At 40.5% G+C, this 25,060-nt stretch overlaps 1 protein-coding gene and 1 long non-coding RNA gene across 7 annotated transcripts in view; one reads left to right on the top strand and one right to left on the bottom strand.

Annotated features, from left to right (window-relative positions):
* PLCE1 (phospholipase C epsilon 1) overlaps window positions 1–25,060 on the bottom strand; it is a 290,018-nt gene that overhangs the window by 12,323 nt on the left and 252,635 nt on the right. For all 5 annotated transcript variants that reach the window (XM_019739811.2, XM_019739801.2, XM_019739784.2 and 2 more), the window contains 9 exons: window positions 22,926–23,055; window positions 17,463–17,584; window positions 16,461–16,578; window positions 12,334–12,465; window positions 11,010–11,297; window positions 6,062–6,225; window positions 4,523–4,784; window positions 3,290–3,408; window positions 826–954 (listed from right to left, as the gene is read on the bottom strand). In XM_019739811.2, coding sequence (XP_019595370.2) covers window positions 826–954; window positions 3,290–3,408; window positions 4,523–4,784; window positions 6,062–6,225; window positions 11,010–11,297; window positions 12,334–12,465; window positions 16,461–16,578; window positions 17,463–17,584; window positions 22,926–23,055 — 1,464 coding nt within the window. The remainder of the gene's footprint in view (window positions 1–825; window positions 955–3,289; window positions 3,409–4,522; window positions 4,785–6,061; window positions 6,226–11,009; window positions 11,298–12,333; window positions 12,466–16,460; window positions 16,579–17,462; window positions 17,585–22,925; window positions 23,056–25,060) is intronic.
* LOC141572918 (uncharacterized) overlaps window positions 22,085–25,060 on the top strand; it is a 28,455-nt gene continuing 25,479 nt past the window's right edge. For both annotated transcript variants that reach the window (XR_012498482.1, XR_012498481.1), the window contains exon 1: window positions 22,085–22,609. This is a non-coding gene — a long non-coding RNA (uncharacterized LOC141572918). The remainder of the gene's footprint in view (window positions 22,610–25,060) is intronic.

Raw genomic sequence — 25,060 nt, forward strand, 5'->3', positions numbered from 1 at the left:
CTGGTCATGTCCCTTGGTCTCGGCTCCCCTTGGCCTACTCCCAAGTAGAAGAAGGAACTCTGAAATGGTTAAGGACAAAATAGTTTGCAAGGATATTAGGCCACTGTGCCAAGCAAGGGTGGAGCTTCTAGTGTGAAGAGAAAAGGAATTACACATGTAGCTGCCATGCCCTTTCGAGGAGCTGCCTTCCTCTCTGGATGCTGCTCTTTGTTCCTGTATTTCTCAGTCTTATCAGTCCTCCCACAGGGGAGCGTCCCTGCCTGCAGAAAGCCACCAAGACCTCTGGGGGATCCAGAGCAGAAGTGGCTCAGCATGAGGGGACTTAGGCCAGTTACGCTACAGGGTTTGGGGTAACAGGCTCTCATCCTCTTGTTGTAGGCCTTCCACACCTCTTTGTATCATTAGAGGTATAGGACCTCAAAGGTCAAGATCAAATGCCAGGGGAAGGGGGAAAAGGGGGCTTTTCAACATGCAAATGAAGGCCTAATGCTAGAGGGGCCAAAGATGTCTTCTTGGCCTGTGGTCCATCCTCATGCTCTAAGAATCTGATCCAACTCCTAGAATGACAAACAGCATTCATTCAGCTCGTGTGCAAATTCTGGCTGACTAGTAAGCTCTGTGTTCAGAGGGAAACTGAGGCCCGTGTCTGGGTTCAGTGGGAAAGAGCACACGTGGCTGGAAAGCCACTCGTTCTGGTCTTTATCCTTCTTGAGCCCAGTGTTTTCATGTGGCTGAAGAATTCTTAAAAATTCTTCTGTAAGGTAGATTGTTTCACTGGAACCAAGATCCCCTCAGACCATTCGTAGGGTGGCTCGGTGGACTTACTTGTTGGAGAAGCTGCTTTGCCTTGGTGCTGCCATTTATAGAGAAAACGGTAAAGGGCTCTGGACCTGGGACCCCATGCACCGTGACTCTGTGAGTCTGCAAACATTTTCTTTCTTCTGTATTAAACATCTGTCAAGAAAGAGCACATGGTTTCCCATTCATTCTCATTCTCATGCAATTTCCAGGTTCTATTCAACACAGAAGTGCTAGTTCTTAGTATGTAGTATGTACAAGGACATGTAAACGCAAAAGCAGAGCATCCTTTTATAACCTGACACATCTTTTTGTGGTTGAAGAAGCAATGGTGCATCTGCCTGAATAGTGTAGGGAGGATATTTAGCAGCATACCACCAAAATGTTGATTTATTTTACAAAACAGTGTCTCTTTCCATCATAATGATGGGACTGACATCCAAAATGTATGTTTGTCCTTACTTATGAACTGACATTCAACAGTGTCTATTGAGTTTCACCCGTCTTTAGGGCACTGGGCTAGAATTTTGGATGGTAAGATGACAAATAACATAGTCTCGCAAGTAAAGCACTTTCCTGAGGTCTGTGAGTCATTCTAGCAAATTACTGAAGCTGAGGAGGGGGTTGTGGAGTCTCTTGAATTTATAGCCTAGAAGTAGGTCAGAAGTGCCAGTCACAACCTGGGACTTGTGAGTGGCAGCTGAGATGTGAGTTGTCTTCTGGGACTGAGCCTTTAACCTGTGGGATCTCATGCTAACTCCAGGTGGACAGTGTCCAAATTGAACTGAAAGGTGTGACAGCCAGCTGGTGTCAGAGAGCTGGAGAAGTAATGCTGGAAATGACACCACACATTCAGTGTCTGAAGCACTGTGAGGAACAACAGTTCACTCACAGCAGCGTGGAATCCTCCGCTCTCATAGGCATTGAGGGCAGCCAACCCAGAGTAGGGCAGCAAGCCTGGCCTTGCCTTTCTGAAAGCCCCTGATTCTTGCGCTTAGGTACCAGGAAGCCCTGCTCCTGTTTCCTCTGGAAACGACCGATGCAATACCTCCCTCCACTTTGGCCAAAGTGCTGCTCTCAACCTTGGCCATACCTTGAAGGGAAAAGGAGGAGAAGCAAAGAAAACAAGGTCGAGGACAGAGAGAGGAAGCTGACGAGGTGAGGGAAAGAGAAGGAGAGAAGAAAGCAGGGCTATTTGGAAGTGGCAGTGTTCATTGTGAGCATATAAGATGCTTTTCCAAGGGTTGGTAGGACTATGTCGAAGTATAAGATTGATACGACAGTGATCAGATTATTAAACATGTAATGAGGCAATCGGTGGACACCCTTTTAATTTGTCTTTAAAGAGAAAGCAGAATGGAATTAACCAGGGTGGGGACAGAGCCAGGAGTGCAGTTTCCAGGCTCTCACCCTCACGTGGAAAGGTGCTCACTCGGTAGTAAATGGCCATCAACTGTGATTGGATGGCCATCAGCTGTGGCTAGTTGGCTGTCAGCTGTAACCAGTGAGCCACTGGCCACTAATATAACTGCTGTGGCTATGCTAGCAGCAAATGGGGGCTAGCAAGAAGATGGTGGCTGAGCTAGCAAGCGCAGATTGCAGCTAGCAAGTGGGGTTGGTTGGCAGAGAGAAGTGGATCCTCCTTCCTGTGTCTCCAACCCAGTCGCCAGCGAGACTATAGTGGTATGACTCCCCTACCTATGGCTCCGTGGGTGTTCTTGTTTGGCCTCACCATGTCCTGTGTTCTTACATGGGGAGTGGGAGCAGAGACCCCTCATGGCACCCCACATGACACCAGTCAATTAAAGCAGTGTTGCTTGTTCAAGTAAACAAACGTACACTACTGGGGTGAACACTAGTCTTAGGTTCTCAATCTTCACTGGGCATGAACCTTCCCTGGGGCACACACTGATTCTGCAATGGTGCCACTTTTTGCGGGGCTCCTCTCCTGTCCCCGAGAGCGCAGATTCTGCCTCTCCCCAAGCCAGGTATCTGTTCCGTATCACCAGCAGTACCTGGTGGCACACTCCACCCTGCTCGCCTGTGATGTCTGAAGAAGCCAAGGATTTTCCGGGTCCAGCTGAAAGTTTCTAGAAGTATTGAATGCTTCCTAGCAGGTTTGCTTAATTTGCCTCTTCTCCACATTGTTATTTTTGGCTCACTTCTCTGGCAGGCACTATAATGTACTTGTTAAAAGCATGGGCTTTGGCACTAGATGAACTGGGGGTTTATGTCTGCGTGACCTCGGAGGTACTTCGCTCTCGCCTTGCTCATCTGTACAGCGGAGATGATACTAATCGCTCTTTTGTGAAGTTATCAAGAGGATTAAGTGAATTAGTGTATATGTACTGCACCTACCAAGTGCTGAGTGTCAGCCATTAGTGTTATTATTTCCATTGCGAGCTAATTATCAGTTTCCTGGACTGTGAGAAAGCCTACCTCCAGCATAGCAATCCCTGCCAATCTGTTGAGTGAAACAAAACTTAATTACCAAAGAGGCCGGCATAGTCCTGCCAGAGGAACTTTCTTCCATCCTTCTGCTGTTGATGAATAAACTAGAGATTTCCAAGACTTCATTGTGGAGGCTTCGCAGCTGAAGGTGCCGGTACCCTGGAATAACGCAGAATAGGGAGAAGCCTGTTAGCCATGCACTGCGGAACTCTGCCAGGAGGATGCCCCGGGGGTCCAGGAACCACAGGTAGAAACAAGACCTGATGATGGGCAGGCGGTGTCACCGGGAGAGTGCAGCCCCTGGGGACAGGCTTGGGCCACTTAGTGGTAGTTAATGTGTCTCTAGACTGCTAGCCTCCAGAACTGTGAGAAAATAAGTTTCTGTTGTTGAAACCACCCAGTCTGTGGTACTTTGCTATGGCAGCACGAGCTGACTAATCCAGGGCCCATGTGCTACTTGCACAATGGAGATGAGAAACAGGAGAAGAACAAAAGGCTGGAGACTGTCTAACGTGTTTGTGGAGCTCAGAGGTTGGCAGTCGAGTGTGGCTATGGGAGGAAGTATACACTAGAACTTTGGTATTCCAAGTAGACCAGCAGGCCAGCATCCCTGGGAGCTTGTCAGAAATGCAGAATCTCAAGCCTCATTCCAGAACTGCAGCATCAGAATCTGCATTTTATTACCAAGAGCCCCAGGCAACTCCCATGCACACCAAGGTTTGAGAGGACGTGCCGGACAGCCTGGACAGGTGTGACAAGCGGAAGTTCCGGGGGTGGGGGTGGGGGGTGGGGGGCACAGCAAAGCCAACAGCTCTGGCCTCTGCCGGGGATTCTCCATCCTCCCTGCTCTGCTCCCAACATCGACCCAGGCTTCTGACACTGCACTTCCGCCAGGCATTGATTCCAGCCCTATACCCCAACCCTCCCTCCTCTCGGTTTGCTCTCCTCACTTCAATCTCTGCTTTAGAAATGTCAGGAGTGCAGTGGGTGCTATTTGGGGAGGGATGTGAGGGAATGACAGCCAACATCAGCAGCGCTGGGACAGGCCAGACTTCATAAGGAATGTTGTCAATACCTCAGATTTTAGGATAACATAACAGAAAAATCTCTTTTGAGATAGGTTCAACGGTGTCCAAATTTGCATTATTTCTTCCTGTCTCTTCTTTTAACTTTTTAATGGTAAAATTTCAAACATACACAAAAGTAGAGAGAAGAGTTGGGCATCCGTCACTTAGCTACAATAAGTATTAACATCAGGACCATGCTCGTCTACCTCGCTTTAAAGCCTTGAGTGGAATGATTCTCTGAGCAGTGACCGCCGAGCTGTTGTTTTCCACAACTGCAAAACGAAGAAATATGAGATCTTCCAAGTGAACCCGGAACAGAAACTGTTCGTTCCACATGGGGTTCAGAGTATTTCGGTGGATGGGCTTCGTGCGGAAATGGCAGCTGTCCAGGGGCATTCCTAGGACGTCCACTTCGATACACGGGCTTCCCGTGCTGTTACTCGGGCACACGTTTTGACCAGAGACGATCTGAGGGAGGAAACAAGGATGAATGTTGCTGAAGATGAAAAAAGAAACAGACAACCTCTGCACCTTACCGCTTCCCTCCGCAAAGAAACCCAAAGAACACTCTGGAATGGATGAGGTAAATGATTAACAAAGTTGCTAATAAAATTATTGTAATCATGTAATCATATGACTGGAATCATGGGAAAGCTTTTTTGTCAATAGCATTCTCCTCTCACTTTTTAACTTTAACAAAGTGTGCAACTTTCTTCAAAAACCAAGCAATTAAGATGAAATTAAGTTTCTCAAGAAGGCAAGAGAAGAGGAGACCCTATGCAAAGGTAACCACAAATTTGTTACAAACATTCTGTTCAAAATGTTTTAGGTGTAGGTGTATATTTTATAACTTCAAAATCATTTTTTTGAATAGTTTAGTTTTGGAGCAAGTCACAGGGAATGTTGTTAAAAATTAATTCATAGCCTTCTGTAAACTGATGAAACTACTCGAGTCTAGCTAAAATGGTCAATAGAAGAGGGGTTACTGCCCCACTCTTAGGGAGAGAGAAAAGCAGTTGGGGTGGTAGGAAAGTCTGTGAGTGGGGTTTATTCAGGGGTTTCCGGTGTTGTGAGCAGAGGCTGCTTGGCATTCTTCCTTCGGAAGGAAATGGACACATTCTAACAATGGACAGAGTGATTACTTCATCCTGCTTTCCTATCACCCATCCGGTGGTCATTTTCTCTGTTCACTAAGAGGGAGCAAAAGAATGGGGAAATACAGTTGAGTGATGAGCTATCAGCTGCTGTTGTTAAGGGCAGTTTGTGGAGTTTTGATACTGAGTGAATTAGGCAATAAAAGGAATAAGGAAAGACCCATGAATGCTGAAGTTTGAACTGTAAGGGGGAAAGAAAGATATTTAATCGTATTAGTATATTGATAACTGCTTGATCTTATAAGAACTTGTTAGAGTTTAAGATGACCTGCTCTAACCAGGAGCTCAATTTGTATGGGAGGCACTCAGAGTGACGATGAGGGCCCTGGAAGAGAGAATTACCACCTTCAGTAGGTAAGTGAAGAAGGGAGCTCATAACTTCACCTACTGGGCACTGGCAAATATAGTGCCTGTTGACAGCATACCTAAACCATAGCTCTGCTTTTAAGAGATAAATCCTTTAGGGAACTAAACCTGCATGAAAAAAACTGTGACATGTGAACTTTGTAATGCCTTGAATTCAAAAGCAGTTCATATTTAGGAAGGTGCTTAAGCACCTTGCTATCTTCTGACAACAGGGGCCACACTTACAGTTAAAGAGTAAATGGCAGGCTCCATGTTGTCCAGGTCTCTTTCCAAAGGAGAAAACTTCTGATACATGGGACAGCTCTTGTCCCACAGCACTGGGGGTTTCAAAACATAACCACAGCCACCGTTGGCCTCAAACATGGCAGCATTTAAATGTAAAGGGAGATCTGCAAAACAAAGTCAGTATAGCTTGTTACTTTGTTGCAGTGTCACTTTATAGATTTAAAGTTTAAAGGAACTTTGTATCAGTTGTCCCTAAGCTTCAGCATGAAGAAGAGATGACTATCCATTCATTCCATAGACTGAGTGGCTGCTATGTGCCAGGCTGTGTTAGACATCAGAAATACAGCTTCTTACAAGACACAAAATCCCTGTCTTCACAGAGCGCTCTGTGTATGGGATAAGCTCAGGGTTCTCACTCCAACCCAGGTTTTGCCACTTAAAAACTCCTTTTGCAAATAAAAACTTACAACATCCATCAAAGAAAAAAAAAAAAAGAAAAAGAAAAAAAGAAAGGCAATCAACCAACCAAACAGAAAACATCAAAAAAACAAAACAAAACAAAAAAAAACACCTTTGAAATACCTCATTTTATACTGAGTTTTAGAAAGGAATAGTAATGGAATTTTCTTATCCCCAAACACCAAACCATGCATACAATCATTTGACCAATTCTTGCTTTTTCAAATATAAGATAAAATCTTAATAGTCCAAGAAAGACTGGGAGGATAGCCAGAAAAACATATCTTTCCTTGAAATCTCAATTTCAACCCATAAATTACAATACTCACCTCTTTTTTTAATCATAAATATGAAAAACAAAACACACAAAACAAAACTTTATCACATGTGATTCACATCATGTTCACAATCCCCTCAAGTACAAACTCTGGGAACCCTCACAAAGGCTTCCAGTCTTTTGTGGCCAGATTTGACTTGGCACAGTTCTTTGATGAACAACTGCATTTCTGCACTGTTTCGGGCCCTTACACACTCAAATGCTCATCTGATGGCGCAAGTCTGTATAAAGTTGCCCAAATGAGCAAAACGTTTATAAGACACACCTGATAAATGTTCCCTCTGATAGATTCCTTCCATGTGCTGAGTGAACTTTGCTACATGGACCAATATCAAAGAGAAGTGTGGTAAGCACCACGGAGTAATAAGAAGTTGGCCTCCATTTGTCTCGTGTGTAACATTTTTCCACGTATATGGGGTTGGCTGGGATCGTGTGCTGGAATTCTTTGGGGAAGATGCCTTAGATATATGAAAGTTCCTTGGGCCCCGGTCTCCTTATTTATAAAATTAGTGCTCTGGACCCCATCTTTCAGGCCCCTTCCAGTCTCAATGTGACTGATTCACTGAGGCCAGTTGTTGCCTGCAGTCAGAAAATTCTCTTCCCAGGCCACTCTGTGACAGAGAAACAAACATGGGCTAGGGTGGCTAAGAGAGTGAAGCCAACTAGTTCACGCAGAGTTGGAAAATGTGAAATGGATATATATTTCTAGAAAGTTATAGCAGCTCACACTTTACTGTACTCTTACTATGTACCAGGCTTCTAACCACTGGTACTTTGTGCTTTCCAATAACCCATGTGGTAGTCACATTTTTATAGATGAGGAAACTGAGACACAAGAAGTGAAAGAACCCAAAGTACACAGTTAGTAAGTGATGGAGGCTAGGGTTTGAACCCAGATACCCTGATCCATAGTTCCCAGTCTTAACTACCGAGCCATATAATAGACATCTCATAGGGCTGTCATAAAGATAAATGAGATAACATGTGAAAGTCCCTACCCCAGCATTTGGCACACAGAAGGTCTCCAATAATCAGTAGCTATTAAATTATGATTAGATACCAACACCCATTTGGGTTTGAAGTCTGATTTCATTAGCTCTGTGTCTATCTTTGGAGCTTTCCAAAACTTTAATGCACTTTTTCTTAACTACAATCTCATTTGGTGATCCAATATGTAAAACAGATCCAACTGAAGCTGCTCAGGTTGGAATAAAGGTGGGACCTCAAATCTAGCCCTCCTACTGTGCCCTAGGGGTGGTCGCAGAACTGCATCTGGGGCTACAGTTTTAAACCCAGTTTTAACTAAGTGAAAAAGTGTGCATGAATCCATGTAACCCAATCACTCCTCTCAGTCAACGCATGTGATGGCAGACCAAGCTTATTATTACCTTTATGGTCTCCTATTTATTTAAAAACCCTATATTAAGTAGACACCATTCCTTTAATAATTATCCCTATATTTTGGGGCTGGAAAAGTCATCCTAAAGAGTTTAACCATCATTCAAGAGAGCATAATAAATAATAGAAGCTTTCTTTTGACCGGGGCTGCCTGTCTACACACTTGTAGGTCCTGGGACATGAGGCAGAATTATTCTGTCCCAGGTGGAAAGCACTTTGAGGAACTGCTGCCAGCAATAACCAGGTTTGCACATGAGGCTCAAGTCGGTTTCTGAACTTGAGTTGGTTTTCACTGAGTGTAGACCTGGGCTATTCCTGGTTCTAGATTGCTGCAAACTTTCTTATAGTTGACGAAGCCATTAGAAATCCTGGGAAGGGATGACTCTAAGTCCAGGGACACCCCTTTGAGGCATCAGCGTCCCCTGAAATTCAGGAAGTGATAAGGCAAGATGATCCACGGAACATATTTGGAAGCTGGAGGGACACTGGGAGGGGGTTCTCTGTTATTTGGTTGGGATATTTCATGGAAAATCAAGCACTCCCTAAGTTTTCTTTGCAAAAATTAAAAAATAATGATTCCATTGTGAACTCTTATCTGTCTCCTTGGACTTGCAATCCATAGCAAAGTACCTAGAAGAGATCTGAACCAAAAACCAAGAACCACAGGTGCAGGTTACAGTAGGGCTGACAGGGACAATCTGTTCAGCTCAGTGCAGAGCACATTTATTGAGCATCTACTGTGTGCAAGGTATTGACCAGGCTCTACCCCTCAGTTCACGGAAAGGAAGACCATTTATGCAGGTGAACGTCAGGGAGCTGCATGTAGCTTGTGCTTGGTCCACATGGGGAGATGTTTAATCATTGCCTGCTGCATTGAATCAAGGGAGGTCTTATGGCAGCACTCTTTCCTGGGTTAGAAGATTGTGTAGAGAAGCTTGAGGATGAACCATCAACACAGCCATTTGCCTCCGCTGAGAGGGGCTGCTCGAACATGCACTCTGGGCTTGATTCAGGAGAGAGGTAGTGCCTTTGAGGGTGAGTGAAAGTCAAGCTGCAGCCTCAGTGTTTGCTTCTGGACTGTAGGGTGGCCCAAAGGAGGGGCATTTCCCATGGCCCCTTCACCTGTGGCTCCCTCTGCCATCGGTGGAGCCAGTGTGTCTGCCCCAGCCTTGGCACTTCAGGAGAAAGGGTACATCCAAAACCAAATGCATTTTCATTTCCTTGAGAAAAATAATTTTTCTAGTCATTTCAGTTTACTTAAAATATTTCAGAATCATAATAATGAAGGGCGCCAGTGGACATAAGGCTACAGACAGGGCCAGAGATGTGAGCCCACAAGCCACTTGGGGAAGACTGAAAAGAAATTTTTACAACTTTGAAAATATTTCACTATTATTTCCACTTGTAAGTCCAAAGCATACTGTTTTTATAACTTATCAAAAACACTTAATGATAGTTAACATTTGTGGAATGCTTTCTATGTGCCAGGTACTCTGCTAAGTATGGTTCTTCACCTGCATTGTCTTATTCAATTTCAATTTCAATTGAAAGAAGCAAATATTACAAGGGCAAAAAAAAATACATCTGCAGCCAGGCACAAACGCGCACTGTTATGCCAGTGCCAGGTGGCTAGCTGGTTCTGGAGCTAAAGGTGTGGTTTGACCTTGGCTGAGACAGGGCTATGCTGTGGTTGACGGGGTCAGTACAGTTACTTAGGGTCTGATTCAGTTCACCAGAGAGGAATGAGAAGGCTGCTTGAGTGTTCAAAGCAAAGACTGATTTTTGAATGAGCTTCGAAGAAACATTCCTCATCTACTCTTTTTTTTAAATCTTCTGCAGCTCCTTTCCTGCCCCCATAACCAAGTGGAAACAAAATACTTCATCTTCCAAATTCCCACAGTCCTTGAATTTATTATTATAAATCATTCTGTGACCTTGAGCAAGTCAATTGCTCTGTGCCTTGGTTTGCTCGTCTGAGGACTGGAGATGATAAAGGTACTGACCACTTAGGGCTGTCGCAAAGAGTAAATGAGATAATAGGGGTCAAGAATTTAGCACAGTGCCTGGTGCACAGTGAGTGTATAATGTATGGTAGCTTTTATTCTGGACTTTTAGGCTTCATCAGTTATTCCTGTTACGAGAGTCTTGACGACAGTGGAGAAACACAAACACTACTTTCTCTGTTCATGTCATTCACATACTTGTTTTCTTTGTGTTACGGAGCTACTCTTAGAGCAATGACCATTATTCTCCATTTCAATCTCAAAGGGATGAGAAGCTAAAATAGTTTTAACTTGCAATGCATTTGGGGGCGACACCTACTTATTGACCACAAAGAAGAACAGCTTAGCAAGACAGCTTACTAAGGGGTGTTAGGAACTCTCTACCCCAAAAGATCTTTAAAAACAAATTGGACACAGTCCTAAACAGTGTCATGTTTAAAGACACACAAGAGCAATCTTAGGTTTAAAAAGTGCTTACAAAAGGAGGTAGGAACAGGAGATTATTAGGGGCCCCTTCAATGTTCTTTTCTACCGCTTTCGCTCTGAAACATCAAGGGCACAATTCACTATCAAATTCCCTTGTTTTCTGTCGTCTGTAGTTTTACTCTTACATATGGATGGTATGCCCCAGTCTGGAATCTTGCCCCTTTCAAAAAAAGTGTTATTTGTGGAACTAACTACGTTTACTGAAATAGAAGCTGCAAAGGGGAAAGGTGAGGAGGCACCCTGGTACGTGCAGTAGGCCCATTACCATCTGTCTGGTAGTTGAGTGCCACGAGCTGAATCCCATGCAGCCAGAACATGAGGGGGTTGGGGTTGGATGAGTCAATGCGGGTGGCAGCTGGGTACGTCCTCAGCAGCTGACAGGCGGTGTGCTGGATCAGTTTCTGAGAATACCTGCGACACAGACGTTTGGCGGCATTTTCATTCAGCGATGAGATATGGTAACACTTGGGAGTTCTAATGATAGCGCTGAGGGACGTGGTTGGGCTGAGAGGGGAAGATTCCTCCCAGGCCTGTCGCATTCCTTCAAAGGAACCTAAACCCCCCCAAAAGATTAGCCTCAGATTAGTGTAGAAAACTTGAAATATTTTAGAACGATAAACCTGAACAACATCCCAGTAAACAAGTATAACCACATAACACATCCAAATAGATCTTGAGCGTTACTTGTGAGTTAGTCTACCACCTTGAAACAAAATTATAGCTACTAAGCTTTAAAATGAATGTAGAAACACTTGTTTTAAATGACAAGCCTGAAAGTCCTTTGCCTCAGAACCTCCTCTGTCCTCATTTGCACAAAAACAAAATATATGTACAAAAGTGTTCCCACTAGCATTGTTTTTTATAGCAAAAAGAAAAAAAAGAAAAAAAAATAAGAGAAAAAGAAAGCAACAAAAAAGTCCCAGGAAACAACCCAAATGTTCTACCAGGGAGGAACTGGTTATATAAATGACAGTGCATACACACAATGGAAAGCCACAGAGGTATTGATGAGAATAAGGTAGATATATGTACAGAAAGCAATGTGAAAAGTTATAGCAATATACAAGTTACACAAGTATGTTCAGTTATATCCCATTTGGATCATCTTAAAAAGGATCTTATTTTTCTTGAACAAAACACCATAAACTTAACAATGGTTACCTCTGGGGCGTAGAACTAGGCCATTGAGAGTGGAAAGGAATTTTAATAATACCCTGTATTGTTTGAGTTTTTAACTATGAGAATTTATTACTTTTATCATAAAAAGTAATTAGAAATAAAATGGATATATCTTCTGGAATTATAATGGTGAAGCGAGCAGTTCCAAGAACCACTAGAATGTTCCAAGGTGGTTCCAATTTCTTTCTTTTGAGGCAAACACTGTTAGAACATCTTCAGCGAAATACTATTTTTTAGGAAATTAAAAATGTAAATTCATAATTTAAAAACATTGATACCACACTTAGATAATATACACATTCATGAAAATAAAAAAATTAAAAAGTGCAAGGGAAGTGCTTAGACAGTAAAATAGCAAAATCATCCAGCATGCAGAGTCAGGCTAAGATATTGTAAGAAGGTGACTTTACTTTTTCCAGATGTCTTGTTAAATGATGCTGTCTCCCCAGGGCTCATTCTGCCCGGATTGTTGCCAAAAATGGACTTCCTGCTTTTCCTTTCTTTTCCTCTGCTAGAGCCAGATGCATTGAGAGTTGACAGGCCTGTTCCCATAAAATGAAAATAAATAAGCCAAAAACTACAAGCAAGGGAACTCAACATTTTCCATCCCTATTAATGTTTATTTTGAAGTCCTACTACTCCTTTGTAACCCAGTACAGAAAACCTACTAGCATTTTTAGCACTGTTAATAATAGTATTGTAGACAATTATAGCAAAGTTTTTATCTCTGTAGGCAAATGTGACAAGAGCTGCATGATTATTACAGAATGACCACAAAACCACACCCTCCCCCACTTGATTGTGTACCAGAAGGATTTCGAAAAATTGCACAAAAAGAAGGTGCTCCAGTCAGTATGTAATTATCAGGACCTAAGTACTCTATTTGGAGAGATGAAAGAGTGGCTTGAGTTTTAGAGTCACATCGTCCAGGTTTAATTCCTGCCAGTACGAGCTTTGACTTAACAGCTGCCTTCTTTGTTCTTCGGTTTTCTCAGCTACAGAACGGGCATAATAATAAGAGCTGACAGGGTTGGTCTGAGGATTAAATAGGAAACATATGATGGTGATAAGGATCTTCATGGCTTCTCTTTCTCACTTCTGGTCCAACCGCTCCCTGGATCCTTCCTGTCTGGTGCAGTGCCTGGTGCACAGGAGCAACTTAATAGATATTCGCTGAACGAGGAAATGAATGTACACCATGCAGACCCGGATGCAGGGCAGGAAGAGTGATTTCAAGGCACCAAGGAAGCCAGAGTTGCCTCCAAACTGTTTCCACTGTCTACAATTGTCCCAATAGAGAGTAATTCTTTCAGCCGAAGCAGCATCCTGGAGGTCCTCTCTGAGATGAGAATACGCCTTCCAAGGGCATCATTAGAGAAGACAGGATAAAGGAGTGTTGAATAAGAGTGTAGACTTTGGTGTGTAAACCCAGTTCCTAGCGACGTGACCTCACACAAGTTACTTAACTTCTCTGCACCATTTCGTCTGTAAAAGGGCTGTGGTTAGGACGAAAGGAGATAATGTACATACACATGCTTAGGAGAGCGTCTTGTTCAGAGAAAGTGCTCAATTCGTAGCAGCTGTGGGACTTCTAAATTTTTTTTTTTCTCTGATGTATCTGTAACTGCAAAGATACAGAAACTTGGACTAGTGAGTGTTTATGCTTTACCTTAAAGTTTTGTGTGCATTTTGCCCTCTACACAACGATGTAACGGGATTTTCTCCCAGGTAAAACTGATGAGGGGCCAGAATGAGGTGCTGTGTTCATTCCGGGGGTTTTGTACATATCCTGGCACATGTTGATATCCCCCAGGTTATGTGGGCCCTTCTGTGAAGAGGTTGGTTTTTCTCTTGGGGTGGGGTGAGGAAGGAAGAACAAGGGTTGGGTGATCAAGAAAGGGCAGAAATCTGGAGAGCCAGAGAAGTAATGGAAGGAGCAAAAAGGGCCTTCATCTGCCCTGTTGGGTCACTGACCAATAATAATGGCCACAACCACAATTTCCACCAAGTCAATGACTTTGTAGACAGTGTGCTAATCACATTATATACTTTAGTGCTATATTTTTACAACCACCTGCAAGGTAGGACTGTTATGTCTCTTTCACAGATAAGGAATCTGAAGTGCAGGGAAGTCATATAACTGTCCTAGTCAAGGTCACCAAGGAGTCGAGTCCTGCCACTGAAGTGGGTTGTGATCTTGGGGAAGTTACCTCGGCGAGAGGTTGTAACACATAATTGTCACTGCTCACTGCTCTAAAGATTTTTTTATTTTTGCATGTGGCTCCTTGGAAGGGACTTGTGATGCATTGAAATGGATAATGCAGCAAAATTAAAATCACTCGTGAAGCAAAATGCATTATTTTGTGGTATTTTTCCTCATGAGCATCAAAACAAATCATAATTACAATAAATATTTAGAGGGTATTATAACAATGATTCTGGCAACACAATTTAGTTATTTTGAGAGAGGCAATAAATTTGGGGAAAGAAAAATGTACAAAACTTCAATTACTAAACAAAAATTAAAATATAGTATACCTATAAAGAATGCATGCTACATAAACACTTGTGAGACTACAGCATATTTGGGAATTTAAAAATAAGCCAAACAATCCCATGCTTAGCTTGTGCCTCAAGTCAGAAGCTGCACTAAGTGACCTTTTCATTCTTCCACAATTCTCTACTGGGACAGAAACTTTATCTTTCACAGCGACTTCAAATATCTTTGGGAATTTGTGGTCTTTATTTGTAAGTGCTTGAGAAGAGAAGACAAAGGCTGCAGAATGGTTTGGATGTAGTGTCAGCTGAATTTATAAAGAACAAGAGATGTAGTGAGTGTGATTCTTGAATGAAGTGGCCCTCAAACTGGTTCCCGAGACGAAGGACACGCAGGTCACAAAACTCTTTGACAAGACACAGATTTTACCTCATCATAAAAACAATTTCATCAGCCGCAAATACGATCATATTATACTTATGTGACGGAAAGTCATGAGCTGTGAAACAAAACCTAAATGGCTAGATTTCTGCATTTCTTTGAAATGCTTGTCACTTATTCATTCATGTCCTCAATAGAATTTGTTAGTGGATAAGCAGTAACAGCTGCCAAACTTTCCAATTGAGAAAGTTCTATCTATTATTCCCCCACGCCCCCGTGTGTAAAAAGACCACTGTTACCTAATTTATAAATAGCCCAGTACCTCTCTGGCCCATTTTCAGCGCAGAGTGTGAGAACTGGTGCTTAAGATAAATCTCTGGAAGCCAGGATCTACATTCTGACCCTCCTGAGAATAATGAGGGTTGGTATTTTAACTTCCTCTCCAGGCCAAGTTTATATACCCTGTTTACTAACATTTAGACAATCCCCCAATTCCAGCTGTTTTTCTGTTCTCGACATCTTGTGCAAGGGAATCCCTTTTCTTAGTATAAGGAGATGAATTTTTCTGTCTTCCATACATTTATGAACTTTCTTATTTGCCCTGTACCTCCTGCTGGCCCATTTGTGGGACACAGAATTGGGTGAGCTCACTGATGGCGTACCCTAACAAGAGAGGCAGTGTAACGCACTGGAGACAGACAGGCTTCACAATCATAGTTCTACCTTTTATTAACTGAAATGCACATTTTTGGCGGGGAGAGGAAGTGCTGTTATCACCATAAGTTCACTGTACTTCTAGAAATGGCCAATTGGGGAAACCTTTTCTCCCACTGAAACCACGTCCTTGGTCCATGCGGTATGGGTGGAGTCTCGCTACCCAGCTCAGGGATAGGGCATGTGACACAGGTCCTAGACTGGCAGAACACTGCATGACCTCGGCCATAGTGATTGGTTCAGGGACGGGCAAAGGACCCAATGAAAAACAGTAACTGCTGAAAGTTCTGGAAGAGACTCTTACACTGAAGCTGAATGTGGAAATACCTGCTGTAGCTGCCTTGCAATCACAAAGGGAACAGGGCCAACACAGTGGAGGCAGAGTGAGAAATGGGGAGTGAGAAAGACCTGAAACAAGCTGTACCTGAAGTTGTATCCCTTTATTGTTCAATACATGAGCCAATACATTTCTTCTTTGCTTAAGTCAATTTCTGCCACTTTCAAGCAAAAGAGTCTTAACTAATACACTCCGAAACCTCAGGCCAATTACTTCATCTCTCTCAGACTTCATTTAAAAAACAGAGATAAATCCACTACCTCATAGAATTATTATGAACTCAATAAGATGATGTATGCAAATTTTTACACAAATCTTAGTGCTTAAATGCTTCATACATTTTAGCTATTATATATTATGAATATAATAACTATCATTATGAACTATTATAAAAAGACATACTATGATCTGGAAAATAAACATTTTATAGTATTTTTCTCATGAGCATCAAAGCAAATAATAAATAAATAAATAAATAGGAGGTATTGGAACTGATTTTGGGATACAGTTTCGTTATTTTGAGAGTATTCCCAATGTCCAGTTAAATAAATAGCATATTTTATCTTTTGGTATCTTTAAATGTTGTAGACAACATTGCCTACTCTTACCTGGGAATTTTACTGCTTGGCAATAGATGACAAGGTCAGAAAGCTCTGGGGCAATCTGTCTGCTTTCCTTTTTATTCTGAGGAAGATAAAATTCTTCTCCCAGTTCCATGTCATAAACCTGTCAAGGAAAAAAATGATATGAGTTGACATGGAAGGTATATACCGCTCCGAAGCTCTTTATCTGTTCCTTTCTCATGTCACCAGTGTGTTTCATCTTGCTCCACATTTATCCCGTCCTAGAGTAAAAGCTTTCTGAGAGTAAGGGATGAGTCTAACTCATGGGACATAGTCCAGTGTCATAAACGTGGAACAGTCAATGCACATTCATTGAATAAATAGATAATTGGGTATATATCTTCTGTGGATTACATTTTTCACATATTTTATTCTTCTGTTATCCAACAATATCACTGCAATGATGGCTACAGATTTGCTCAGAGTCTACATACTGTGAGGCACTTGTGGGTAGGGTCTGGGTATCTCATTTATCTTTCTATTCTCAGTGCCAAACCTCTGTTAACACTTCACAATCTGGTCCCCGTTAACCTTTTTGATGATTCCCAAACACCTGTAAAACTCCTAGCAATTCCTTGAATGTACCAGGCTGTCCTCTTGGCCTGTACGCCGTTTTTGTTGGCTTGGCCAAATCTTCCTTCTCCAACATCCTCTTCCCCGATGCTGTGATAACACTGTGTAATCACTGCTCTTTGTTCTTATCTACAAGCACTATTTACAGGTTTGTCTCCATCTCTAACCCACCTTCTGTGCCACCTCAGTGCCTGCAACACAGTACACCTTTAGTATGTATTGGTTGGATGAATCAATGACTAACCTTCTACAAATGGCAGGTGGGTGTCCCATAGCATCACCATGTGGGCTTTGGCATCTAAGGGAAAGTGAGCGGAAAGGTGAAGGGAAGGGATAGGGAGGGAGGGAAATCCCACCTGAAACTGATGAGAGTACCATGGTCCAAGTGGAATTTAACAGAAACCATTCACCCACCTTTCCTTTGTTGCAAGCAGAGTTATCTGCTTTCTTTATCCTCTTGGGGATTTCTTCATTATACTCAAACTGAAGCTTGTCATTACATGATTTATTTTCAGGTCTGTCTTCTAGAATGTTGTCTGAAAATGAGTTGGCAGGCTTCAGCGAACAAGAACCAAATGCTTCACTTAAGGGCTATGTCTACATCATTGCAAGGCTATCCAGATGCTTGCGCTTATCTGTAAAACTGAGGCTGGCTACATGTTACCAAAATGAGGGCTTGAAGTATAATTTTTAAATTTGTTAAATAATAGGTTTATTTTTGATGGAATGGATTAATTTGTCAGTAGTTTTGGTACCATACAGACATAATCTAAACGAGAAGGCTGATTTTCATACAGATGATTGGAACTGTGCAAACGTTATGGAAGATACCCTGTGTCAAGAAGCTCTTAGCACACAAGTTTGGGAAGGATTTAGTGGTTGAAGCACTTCTTGATGGTACATACAGGATTTAATCACTCTCACTTTAAAATGAAGCTATTAGCTTCTTTTACCTCTAGAAATGTCAAAACCAGAAGAAAAAATACATTGTTATTTGCAATGTAGTTTTCACAATTATACTTAATTGGAAAATCAAGTTTTCATAATTGTTTGTCAATGTATTAAGTGAAAATCTTAGGGATAGAAATTAAAATATATCTAAAAATAGCTAAAGTATGAGAGATAATTTTATATTTTTGTTTTGGTATTTCTACTCAAAATGATCTTAAAGGTGTTAGAGGTATGTCATAATTATGTGCTTTTAAAATGAAAAACAAGAAAGCTCATTTCTCACCCAGGATTTCCTATCTCATCAGACCACAAATGCTTAGACCAAAATATCCTTACAGCAAAGCAGGGCCATGCAGGGTGCTGAGACCTGAATGAGATCAGTCATTTTATTAAATTTTTATTCATATGAGTATCACAACTTCATGCTAATCAGGCCTAATAAATTGGAAACAGAACGCTGACATTCATGCAGTTAAAATGCCCAGTTCGAATGGCTTTACCTTCCTGACTGTTAGAAGCAGGAGAAACAGTAAGGACATCTGCTACAGAAAAACAGAATCAGAAAGGGGATAAAAGTAAGAAAAATTAAGACGAAAAGCCAGATAAACTAAGATATGAAAGCAAAGCATAAATAACAACAGCTTAGGTGATAAAGATCAATGAAACGAGAAACATTCCATCGATTTAATGTTTTGACTATTCAGGGATGCAAGGGCTAGTGATAAAAGAAGTGCAAATATTGTTAGTGTTAATCATGAGGCCACATTCACATTTTATATTTTCAGTTTCTGACGTGTTGTAATACTCCCAATAATACATTAGGTCAAATGGATAGAAATTGATTAACTTGTTAGATTCATGTAGTCATTGTCGTAAAATATACATTAAGTGGCAAATTCAAATCTGTACTCTAGTGCATGGTCCAAGCTAGTCAATATAAACCACAAGGTTGGGGAAAATTAATCTACATTTATTTAATGAAATTTAATTAAGTAAATAGTCCTTTAGAACTTATCGGCTAAAAGGCAGAATAGTGGTTCCTGCAATACATGAACCTCATTTGCAACTTCCTTTAGATTTTTCTGGAAGTGATTTTGTGGTTAGGAATCATCACGTTTTTATAGCCAAAGAGGCTTTAGACTAATTTTCTCATTTTATAGATATGAAAACTGAGGACTCGAGCTGTCACAGAGATAAACTGGGCCACCCAGATTCTCGAGGTAGGTTCTTAACCTGGGACACCTGCAAGGGCCTCAGAAGGCCTGTGAACACGCCAGCAATTTTATGTAGAAATTGGAGAACATGTTTATTTCTCCGAGGGGAGTGGTCACAGATTCCATCTCATCCTCAAAAGGACCCATCATTACAAGAAGCTAAGAAACCTTTGAGTTTCTCCCTACGAAGCTGGGAATGGTCCTACCCACATCAGGCATGTTTCTATTTTCTTCTCGTCTAGGCTGGAGAAAGTGAAGATGGTAGAAGGAAGCAGAGATGAGTGAAGCACCACAAACCACAACCAAAAGTGAAGATTCACAGGGCATTTAATAGTAGCATAAGGAAGCCTGAATAGGACAAACTTAAACAAGTCACAGCATAACTACAAGGCCTGTTTGGGAATCAGCCAGGCAGGAATCTTCCAATGACATGGGAAATAATCACGTGGTAACAGTGGACTTAATTGTCATAGATCCTATAGATATTAGTGCTGGAAGAAAGGAGAATGTTAGTGAACATGTAACAGTACCTTCTCATTACACATTGGAGGAACGGACCTAAGGCCTAGAGTGGTGAAAGGACGGTACCAAGGTCTCCGAGTCCTTTGGCGCAGGACCTGGTCGTGCTGCCTTTCCATTTCTACCCCACCGCAGCACACGCGGGTTTAAAAAAGCACTCAGTTATCAGAGAAATTCAGTGGGGTACGGGTTAAATTTTACTCTCCTAACTGGAAATGCAGGTACACTTCATTTTATTGCATTTCACCGATGTTGCATTTTTTTTTTTACAAATTGAAGGCAAGAACCCTCTACCAGCAAAAGGTTACAACTTGTTTTATTGTGATACTTGAACCCACAATATCTCTGAGACATGCCTGTATATCAGAAAGAGCCTCCCCCTACCTGTTCATTTTGTTATTTGCATACCTAAACACCTGTAATAATAATGCTAATAATTAAGAAACATCTTCTCTTTTCTTGTTCTCAAAAGCACAGGAAAAACACAGGAGTGATTTATGACAGAGAGTGAATTCATCTTCCAGTGTGCACTAACTTCTTACAGAAGCAAATGACATCTGGATTGGGTGGTATCTTAAATGTGGTTTTCCTTTCTGTCTGAATACATTTGTTCTTCTACGAGAATACATCACCACGACTGTAGTAGAGGCCCATGGGGAAGAATAAATTAATATGAAAATGTTCATATTCCCACAACTTTTCAGGAATAGGATACCAGAAATTATCTTGACTCCTTTTCATTTACTCCTTCTTTTGATCTTCCCATCAGATAATATGCTCCTCATATTATCTGATGGGATTTCAAGTCAAGTAAACTGGCTTTTAGTTGATGGTATGAAACAATCAATTATTGCTAAAGACAAATATTAAATGGACATAGCAATTCCACTTCTGAAGAAAACAAAAACAATAATCTGAAAAGATATATGCACCCTGATGTTCATTGCAGCATTATTTACAAGAGTCAAGATATGGAAACAACTACCGTGTTTCCCCAAAAAGAAGACCTAGCTGGACCATCAGCTCTAATGTGCCTTTTGGAGCAAAAATTAATATAAGACTGGTCTTATATTAATATAATATATTACATTATATTATATGCAATATTATATTACATTATATTATATTATATTATACCTGGTCTTATATTAAAAAAAGACCAGATCTTATATTAATTTTTGCTCCAAAAGACGCATTAGAGCTGATGATCTGGCTAGGTCTTATTTTCAGGGAAACATGGTAAGTGTCCATCAATAGATGAATGGATAAAGAAGATGTGGTGCATATACAAAATGGAATATCACTCAGCCATAAAAAGACTAAAGTCATGCCATTTGTAACAACATGGATGAACCTAGAGATTATTATGCTAAATGAAATAAGTCAGAGAAAGATAAATACCATATGTTTTACTTATATGTGAAATCTAAAAAAATAAAACAAATGAACAAATAAAACAAAATAGAAACAGAGTCATAGACATAGAGAACAAACTGATGGTTGCCAGAGAGGAGGGGCAAAAGGTGAAGGGGAATAAGAGGTACAAACCTCCAGTTATTAAAAAAAAGTCATGGGGATGTAATGTACAGCATAGAAAAAAACAGTATTATCAGAGTAACTTGTGTGGTGGCAGATGGTTACTAGACTTATTGTGGTGATCACATCATAAAGAATATAAATGATGATCACTGAGTTTTACCCCTGAAACTGATATAATATCGTATGTCAACTGTAATTTAAAAAACGGACATAGCCCAGTATTGTATTTGTGGGGCAGAAAGAAACTGGACTGTACCTGCTGGCTGTGATTGAGGGTCACAGAATCAAACATGACTAGGAGACAATTCTGCCGCACAAGAAGCAGACATGTGGAGGGTGGCTTGGCTGTCTTAAGGCCAGTGGTAAATGGTTGCTGGCCTGTGCATATCTGCACATTAGTAAAACCATTACTCTCCAGAGAAGTAATATAGTCTACTGTTTCCCTAAAATAAGACCTAGCTGGACAATCAGCTCTAATGCGTCTTTTGGAGTAAAAATTAATATAAGACCTGGTCTTATTTTACTATAAGACCAGGTATAATATAATATAATATAATATAATATAATATAATATAATATAATATAATATAATATAATATAATATAATATAATATAATATAATATAATATAATATAATAAACACAATATAATATAATATAATACTGGCCATAATATAATATAATTATAATATAATGTAATATAATATAATATAATATAATATAATATAATATAATATATTATATAAGACCTGGTCTTATATTAATTTTTGCTCCAAAAGACGCATTAGAGCTGATTGTCCATCTAGGTCTTATTTTTGGGGAAACACGGTGCATATATAAAGCTTATGTAAATAGGAACTGTGGCAAATTTTCATTACTACATTGTTATCCTTCAGAAGTTGCCAAAATGAAACAGTCTAGCATCAGCAATGGTACCTGAGAAAACATTTTGCAATCTATAACAAATGCCACTAATTTAGTGCAAACAAAACACACCTGAAACCTAATTCTTATGTAAAAAAAATCCTTCACCGTAATCTCTATTTAACATCATTCATGTGACTTTCTGTATTGGAACATTAGCCATCCGTGATGTTTTGTCTCTTTGGTGGGGCCAGAAGAAAATGTCTGGTTGGCTTAGTAATGTGAAGAGGCAGGTAGGAGGGGAGGGAAATGATGCTTCTTTCCTTTCTATACTTCTATAATAGAAAGCAGAAGTGAAAGCTGCCAAAGGGCGGAGCAGAGAGTACAGAAACGTAATGCTGCCCCCTTGCAGGGGGTGTAGGAGACAACAAAGATTCAGCCACCAAGAGCATCAGCCACGCCAGACACTGAAAAGGTGAGAATGGGGTTTCTCTGCTGTAAGTCCAACTCTTGTTCCAGAAATTCACTTAAGAATGACCCGTGTTACATCCCAAACGTTCCCTTCCTTTCCTTGAATGGTGGCAGTGGTGGCTAACATCTCTTTCCTTGCTTGGTCCTCCTCGCTAAAGTGATGGGATTCAGAAACTCTTGGACAATACTACAGCAATTTGTATTGTTGATCTATGGAGTGCCAGATTTATTTTTTTGGGGGGGAAAACCCCATCAAAACAACAACAGAAAACCTTATACAGGCACTTCCGTGCGCAAGCATGGGATTCTGTTTCTCTTACCGTCAGACAGAGATTCGTAGTCATAATCATATTCGTCTTCTTCATCTTCCTCCTCCTCATTATTAGCAGGTGGGGGGTTGGCACTCCCACCATTATAGGCCTGAGCTTGCATGGATGCCAACTGATGAGCCTGTAAGATATCAATAATTAAAGACCGCAGATGCTAAGCTAGTGAACTTTCATTTATAGCTTTTGCAATGACCACCTCATGCTTACCGCAGTCATTAAAAGTGGATGGTCCTGTGTTGATTCACTTGGGGAAGAAAACAAAAATCTAAATTCACTTGACCTACAAGGCTAATCACTGGGTGAATGTTAATATCCCCACAGGAGGGATCCTGGACATTTTAGGAAAAACCACAAGGAATCTGGGTTCCCGGGGGCAAACCCTCCAGGAGAAACCTCGGTGCTTCAGAGAACCACCATCAATCTCAAATGATGAGGAATTGAGTCAGCCCATTAAGTTTAGAAAAGTAAATTTCTGCTTTTAAAAAGAAAGATAAAACGGTTTTTCTTCTTAAAATAATATCTAAAGGCTTTGGATCTTGAGAAAAATGTTAGAATTACTATGGATAAGGAGAACAAATGAATAGTTGTTGGTTTAAATATTTTTCAACAGATTTTATCAGAACCACCATCAGGTTAACAAGTTAGGCTTAGAAACTTCCAAAAACTTGATGTGTGCTGATTGGGAGGTCATGAGCCTCTACAGTCGACTAGAATTACTATGAAGGGATATCACAGGACACAAGAATAAATGTAAGTCTGGGACTCTAGCATAAGGAAATAATCCAAAATACAGGAAAAATTACATGCATGAATTAAAAATAGGCAACAGTATGAAAGTCCAACAATTGGGGAATGGGGCCAGTACACTATGGTATATCCGACTGAGAGAATGAGACATAGAAAAATAATTGTGATATGTATATATTGAACAAAGGATACAGAATTGTATGTGTACATATTTACATATGTAAATATATACATGTATATATAAATATATATATACAATTCTACATCCTTTGATCAAAGCTATATATCTGTCTATATATAATGACTATAATAATATAAAATGACTTGCATAAAAAGGCTAGATAGTAAATGGTAATATAATACAACAGGATTTTTGACCTGTTTTTATGATACAGACTCCTCTGGCAGTCTGGTGAGGTAGGATCCCTTCTCAGAATAATGTTTTTAATGCATAAAATCAAATTATATGATTACAGAGGGGAAAAAAAGTTGTTGAATATAGTTATCAACTGTTGAAAAAGCAATTCCATGCAATAGGGATATCTATTTCTTTATTAATACAGTAAAAAATACACAGTGTTATGTCAAGTAATGTTTTTGAAATAGTGATGAGCATGAATAATTTTTAGAGATATTAGCAAAAACTGTGATATAATATGAAAACTCTATGATTTCTACTGGTGACGATGACATAGGTACTGCTAATATTACTGTGGTTTGTCCCTTACATTTATAATCAGAGTAAATGCTAAATTTCAGCTGGAGGTTAGTGAAAATGAAGATGTAATTTTTATTCCATGTAAGTTCACTGTCCCCCTGAATTCCATCTATGGATATTACCAAGGTTAAGAATCCCTGTAATGCAGGTTGTTTTTGGCCTTGGAATTATGTATACTTAAAAATAATTATCTATTCTCTAAACTTCTTGAAATGGAGTTATATTACCTGTAAAATAAAAATGCATATATAAGAAAGATACAGTTTAGGCAATGTCTATATCTACCTCCACATCGAATAACTGCACAATGTGTAGGCTGGGATTTCTCAACATGAATTACATGGAACACTAGCTCCATGTGTGATAACAGCTGTTATGCAAAAATTGACAATTACAATAACCACAAAACACAATGGAAGTTTGGAAACAGCAGTTCAAACAGACTGAAACACTTTCCTCTGCAGCGCTTCACACAGCCTTCATTTAATCATGATGCTACAGGGCATCATGATTCATCAAAGATCTCCACTGCAGAATTTCCCATGCTTATTTAATTAGGGAATTTTAAAATCTTTTTTTCAGAGTACCTCATAGGATTAGTATTCTTCAGAATTTCAGGAAATCTGCTGTAGGCACCAGTGAGCCACAAAAGCAAGGCTAT

The sequence above is a fragment of the Rhinolophus sinicus genome, linkage group LG07 (genome assembly GCF_036562045.2).
Source record: "Rhinolophus sinicus isolate RSC01 linkage group LG07, ASM3656204v1, whole genome shotgun sequence".
NCBI lineage: Eukaryota > Metazoa > Chordata > Mammalia > Chiroptera > Rhinolophidae > Rhinolophus > Rhinolophus sinicus.